The sequence below is a fragment of the Helianthus annuus genome, chromosome 9, assembly GCF_002127325.2.
Source record: "Helianthus annuus cultivar XRQ/B chromosome 9, HanXRQr2.0-SUNRISE, whole genome shotgun sequence".
Lineage (NCBI taxonomy): Eukaryota > Viridiplantae > Streptophyta > Magnoliopsida > Asterales > Asteraceae > Helianthus > Helianthus annuus.
The window spans coordinates 63,176,160-63,183,029 of NC_035441.2; the positions used below are offsets into that span (position 1 = coordinate 63,176,160).

The following is a 6,870-nucleotide window of genomic DNA, read 5'->3' on the forward strand; positions in this document are numbered from 1 at the left end:
CTATCCTCATAATTAGATCCTTATGGATGATTATCAATCAAATCGGAGACCTAAATTGAATTATTCGTATGCCTTAATACGTATATTACGATTCAATAAGGATAAATCCGAATTCCTATTAAGATCTTTCTATCTCCATAGTAAGATTCTTATGATTAAAGTGCCAAATGAAATCCACGGATTGGATTCCTGGTGTGCTTTAAATATCCATGTCCAAAGATAACAAATTAAAGGTCAAGTTAATCAATTATGTGATTATGTGCTTATGTGTTCCCTTTTATGTTTTGTGTGATCCAAATTTTTGTTATCCAAATCCTTGTAGAATCTTCCATATCTTCGTATAAGGGATTCATAGTAGGATATCCAAAGGTACTATTGTAAATTCTTAATGGAATTCTACGTTGTAGTTAAGTCCCTTGGGTTATGGAGTACTATTCCATAATTAGACCCCTTGAATGGTCTAGTTAAACAGATTTATCCAAAAATCTGGTTAGGAATATCATGTGATGATATAGCTGAAAAGACTCCTTGGTGGTCTAATTAAAGAGATCATTTGTCGATCTAATTAAAAGGACCCTATGGTAGTCTAGCCACACTCATCACATGTTTGATCTTCTTCCCCTACACATTATGAAATGAACTGTGCGGACTATGCAAGGAATTACGTAATTATGGAGGCCTACATAATTATGGAATTTAGTGCACAGAAACCACAGCGAGTTTTGTCATGTGTCTAGAGTGAACCCTGTTCATTTCCAATTCTGATGAAGCACCCGTTGAAGAAAAATGAACTAGCTATTCATTTTTCACTTCTGAAAGAATATCCGTTGATGGAAATGAATATCCATTTGTTTAATCCTTCATTTCCGTTCTGATGAAGAATCCGTTGAGGAAAATGGATCATCCATTCATTTTCGCTTCTGAAGAATATCAATTGATGGAAATGAATATCCGTTTGTTTAATCCTTCATTTCCGTTCTAATGAAGAATCCGTTGAGGAAAATGGATCATCCATTCATTTTCGCTTCTGAAGAATATCCGTTGATGGAAATGAATATCCGTTTGTTTAATCCTTCATTTCCGTTCTGATGAAGAATCCGTTGAGGAAAATGGATCATCCGTTCATTTTCGTTTCTGAAGAATATCCGTTGAAGGAAATGAATATCCGTTTGATTATCCTTTTCATTTCCGATTCTGAGGAAGCCTCTGTTGAAAATGACTCCGTTTGTTCATTTTCTTTTCTGAAGAATGTCCGTTGAAGGAAATGAATATCCGTTTGATTATCCTTTTCATTTCTGATTCTGAGGAAGCATCTTTTGAAAATGACTCCGTTTGTTCAATTTCGTTTCTGAAGAATATCCGTTGAAGGAAATGAATATCCGTTTGATTATCCTTTTCATTTCCGTTTCTGAGGAAGCATCTGTTGAAAGTGACTCCGTTTGTTCATTTTCGTTTATGAAGAATATCCGTTGAAGGAAATGAATATCCGTTTGATTATCCTTTTCATTTCCGTTTCTAAGGAAGCATCTGTTGAAAATGACTCCGTCCATTCATTTTCGTTTCTGAAGAATGTCTGTTAAGGAAATGATAGGATTATGCTTTGCATATCTCTAGGGGTTATTTGACACAAAGTCACAGACAGATTCCTACGAATAAATTTCGGGACGAAATTTCATAAAGTAGTGGAGACTGTGACACCTGTGTCACTGTGATCGTCAAACAAATGCCAAACCAATGAAATTTTGTGTTTCATACTTGGGATTTGTGAAAATATGTGTATCATTTGCACATATCAATTCTTGTTCGATTTCGGGCTTTAAATCGCTTTCTGGAAGGTTATACGCGATCTGGTGCATAAATATAGCCAGTTTAATGCAACAAACACTCCGGAACAGTGATATAGGCTTAAATACCTTAAATAACCTTTACATAACTTAGAAATAAGTTTTGGATGGTTTGGTATGCCGAAATCAAGTTTATTCGCTTACAGGGACTAAATTCGACAAACTGCGAAAGTATGCCGATTTGTACTGTAATGAACAATCCGGAACTTGACCATAAGTTAAACACACCTTAAATATCCTTTACATAGCTTAGAAATAGGCTTTGAGGGGTTCGGTGTGCTAAAATAAACTTTTTGCTTATTCAGGGACTAAAAGCGTCAAAAAGTGCACAAGTTTGCATTTTCGCGCATATCTTACGTTCTGAATATATCCGGACTTGCAAAAATTTATGTAATCTTTAAAATATTATATTTTAGTGATTGGCATGATAAAATTCCATTCGTCGCTCAATTTGGATCGTTTTTGCGTTCGTTACGACTTCCGTCGTAATTAACCGAACAACGCAACAGTACGACCAAACGAACCGACATCCGAGATATTTTTGAGCATGTTTTGAGTTCCCAATACTTTAACTTCATTTTAAAGCCTTGAAATGAGGTTAACGGGGCTTAAACGTGTAAAAAATGAGCCGAAATGCAAGTTTCTAAGCTGCAGGGACTGAAACTGTCAATCTATCAAACACGGCCAGGCGGCCCGCGTAAACCCAAGCCTTATTCTTACGCGGGGCGCGTGAGCCTATCAGATAGAAACATTGAATCTGGTCATTCAGTTCAATTTTGATGGTTTTGATCAATGGTTTTTCATGCTATGGGTTGGTTTGTGTGGGGAACAAGTCCCCCAATCAGTCCTTAACACTTGTATGGCTTGGATCATGCCCTCTTCTCCAAGAAATGATCCTAATGGTTTTGCGAAAACTATATATAGGCCATGTTTTCATTCCTTTTTCCTTGCATTTGGTCTGAGATTTCTCTAAGTGGTTGTGATATTTCACTACCTACCTGAGAATACTTGGAACCAAATCTAATTGGACCCTTTGTAAGTCCTCTTTCATTCTTTTATTGCTTTCCTAGCTCGAAAGTCAAACTTTGTTTGACTTTCAGCTTTGACCACGAGATGGTCAACGAGAAGTTCGTTTGAACTTCGCAACGTGAGCGTAATCATGATGGTTATAGTCCCTTGTGACTATACCTACTGATTACCACGTTGACTAGGTGTAGTGACGAGTCGTAGTTTCGGTCAAAATGCGCATTTAAGCGTATTTTGCAACCAAACTACTCTTGGTATCAATACACTTTGTTTTGATATCAAAACCCGTTTTCTAACATAGTTAAGCATGTTTCAACATGCTTAGCTCGTCACTTTTAGTTTAGTGCTTGTTTAGAGTCGCAAGTCAAGCGTTCTAAACCACCGTTTAGACTTTTGAACTCGACCCGTTTGGTCGATCATTAGGATCCGACCAAGCATGTTTAGTGACCATAGTTGTATAGGGAATAACCTTCCGAGGTTATACCTTATGGTCACCTAGTTTAAGTAGTTGTATGATAGGTAGATTATATGCCTTAGGTAAATGACCAAAATACCCTTTTCATGCATAATTGAATTTTAAGCATATGTAACCTAAACATTTGTCACCTAACTGATTATGCAACATAATAAAACATGTTTAGGCATATAATACTTGTCATAGAACTAGTTAGACATCTCGAACGCGTTTTACACGAACGACGCGTTAAAGTAGCGTAAGCTACCTAAACAGGTCGTAACGGGTCGAAAGCACTTAGGTTAGGTTTCCTTTTAGGATGTAGGCTTTGTTAAACCATATCACATGAGTTCCAACACTCATTTGGTTTACAAGACCTCATTCTATCCGATCTCCCGATTTAGGTCCGGTTATTTACATAGTTACCTATATAGGGTGCCGTTTGGTTCCGTGATCCCTCTAGCTTTGCTTGGTTGTTGTTCAAGACTTCTAAGCAACCTCAAGTGAGTACATAGTCCCCTCTTCTACTGTTTTCAAACTGTTTTGGGGTGGAACACATGTGCCTACTTGATACTTTCATGTTTCCCATGTTTTTATATCATATACTTACTATGTTCAATAGTACACTATTAGTACATGATTTCATTATGTTTTGCTATGTATGTTCACTTAACATGCTAGCATATTGATTTCCGTATATTACATTTTGTCGCATATGCTCATCCAACATATGGACACATTGTTTTACATTTTGAACTGTTGTAACCGTTTGATCCTGTGAACCGTTGTAACCGTATGATCCTGTGAACCGTTTGTGATCTCTTGACTATGTGAACCGTTTGTGACTACTTGACTATGTGAACCGTTTGTAATCGCTGATTGACATGAACCGTCTGAAATCTGTTTGAACCGTTGGGTTAGGGAAGTGATTAGGTAACGGGGCAGGTGTAATGTGTTAAAAGCATGGTGGATACGCCGCTGGTATTTCCTATATATAAGTGCCTTTAATACATTATATGTTGTTGCGTTAACTAGATCACTTGGGCAAGGTTATTGAAACAAAGATATATTACAAGGTTTTTCCAATGATATATATATATACTATTCAAAATTTTATTCCAAAAACGATTTACAATCTGGATTTAATTAAAAAAATGTTTTGGAGTTAAGAATCATGGCTACGAGATTTTATAAACTATAACCAATTTTTTTTAGTTGGTTAATTATGTCGCAATACTATACTTTTCAAAACAAGGTTTTTAAATAAGTATTGCAGCATGCAAACTAGCCATGAATCTGAAACTCATACAAAACCTATGTACTCGCCGGCATTTTTATGCTGACGTACCTATTTTCACATGTGTTTCAGGTACTAAAGTTGATGATGCTTGATGATGATATTGGTGCACTCTCACATAGGAATGAACAAGGCCTTAGCGACTTTAAAACTTGAAAGATAATAGTTGTGTTTATCTAATTTGTATCAAAACATTTAGTTCAATAATGCAATAAAACAAAACTGTTTAATCCATGGTTGTGAAACAATGATTCTGTTACAACACTCCCCGACGTTTCCGCCACGTTTTGTTGTTTTACGTGGTCGGGGTGTGACATTCTCAACCAAAAGTTGTTGTCACTAACCAAGATCCAGCAATGAAGAAGACTATTTCTGCTGTATTTGTTGAAACGAGGCATCGGTTATGCATGTGGCACGTGATGCATAAACTTTCTTTGAAGGTTGATTTTCTTATTTTTATTTTTGCGTTCTAAGATATACAACGTTTTAAAATATATGGCGTTTTGTACTTTTCTTACTGTTTTTCATGTAAGTTTTTTTATGTCTATTATATATGTTTTTTGCATGGCATTTTCGTGTTATACATAGGTTGGTGTGAGGCTATGCAATTCCACCAATTTAAAAGAACGTAATTGTGGTGTTATGTGGACAGATATTCTTACACCCGAAGAGTTTGAATCAGAATAGGAAGAGGTTATCGGAGAGTTCAATTTAGCAAAAAATGACTGGCTCTCTGATATTTTTGAACTCAGGTAATCTTGGATCCCTTCATACTATAGAATGGAGGAGCTGTCGGGCCTTATGCGAACGACATCGAGGTCAGAGAGTGAGAACCATTTGTTTGGTCAAGTGTGCAATTCAAAAGCTACTCTTGTTGAGTTCATGACTCATTATGAAACTGCAATAGAAGCACAATGTCACACACATCGGAGAAATGATCATGAATCTCGATACAAACGCCCTCAGTTGAAAAGTAATTACCAAGTGTTGGAGGGCTAAGCTGCTGACATATACATAAAAAATATTTTTTGTGACATTCAAGATTAGCTAATTGAAATTGCAGATTGCATAAATCAACGTTACGAAGATCAACCCGATGGGTTTGTTAAGTTTAACATAAATGATTTCCTGCAGCCTTGTACATCCTTATTTGAGGTAAACAATGGCGTTTTTGTTTTTATTTGGCGTTTTCTGAATATGGTGTTTATCATATTTTTTAAACATTTAATTTGTTTTTCTATGCAGTTGTGTTTGTTTGTTTGATTGTCTTTTTTATACAAATATTATATGCATGGCGTTTATACAGATATTGTTTTTGACGTTTTCAGGTCTTGTACCGTAAGTCTGATTGCACATGCAGTTGCTTATGCAAGCGTTTTGAGCAGTTTGGTTTGCTATGTAGACATATATTTTATGTTTTGAGAAGTTTGGATATTAGGGAATTTCCGAAACAATACGTTTTGAAAAGATGGCGTAAATAGGTTTCCCCAAATTGCTCTTCCGAATACTCAATGAGTCGTGAATATATGACCGAGCTTGATCCCGATGTGCAAAGTATGATGCGAGAGATTGTTTTTGCAACGAAGTATACTTTGAACCGTTTATCTGGTAATAAAGAGGAGCTATCCTCATACAAGGATCATGTTCAATCTTATATGAAAAAGGTTCAAGATATGCAGATTGTTGCTCCTCCTCCTAGTACACGAGATAGATCTGCGGAGATAACCGATCAATATAGAAACAACAAGAATCCGATAAGAGTCCCTGTTGGGTATAAGTCGAAAGGTTCTGGATCTCGGAAGCGTCTGAAATCCAAACCGGAGGTAGCAATCGAAAAAATGAAATCAAAATCGAAACCCGGGGCCAAAGAAAGACAGTGTCAGAATTGTAAAGTTTACGGACACTAAGCATCGACATGCAAAAATGCCGTAATTAAAAGAAAATCGACACGGTCTTCGAGAGCAAGCAAAGAGTAGTTTGGCGTTTTTGTACTTTTTATTTTTCCAGAACACACACACACATTGGAATTTGGCGTTTTATATCTCTTATATAGCATTTTTTATTTTTTCCCATCTTTTTTTCTACTTCGTGTGCATAACATGTGACTTGGAAGTTACATAACAAACAATATAAGATCGGACACACGAACTAAACGCCAAAAAAGAACACCTTTACTAAATAAAAGTACCTTAAACATCTAATTTGGTCATGATAAACTCAATAATATTTTGCTGAATGAGATGGACGAC

At 36.2% G+C, this 6,870-nt stretch overlaps 1 protein-coding gene across 1 annotated transcript; it reads left to right on the forward strand.

The window, feature by feature from the left end:
• The first annotated feature begins 5,401 nt into the window (after positions 1-5,401).
• On the forward strand, positions 5,402-6,528 carry LOC110875837. The gene is made up of 5 exons (XM_022124035.1): positions 5,402-5,594; positions 5,685-5,776; positions 5,867-5,870; positions 5,928-6,010; positions 6,103-6,528. Exons 1-5 carry the CDS (start codon positions 5,402-5,404, stop codon positions 6,526-6,528), a joined length of 798 nt encoding a protein of 265 aa, XP_021979727.1.
• Positions 6,529-6,870: the final 342 nt, after the last annotated feature.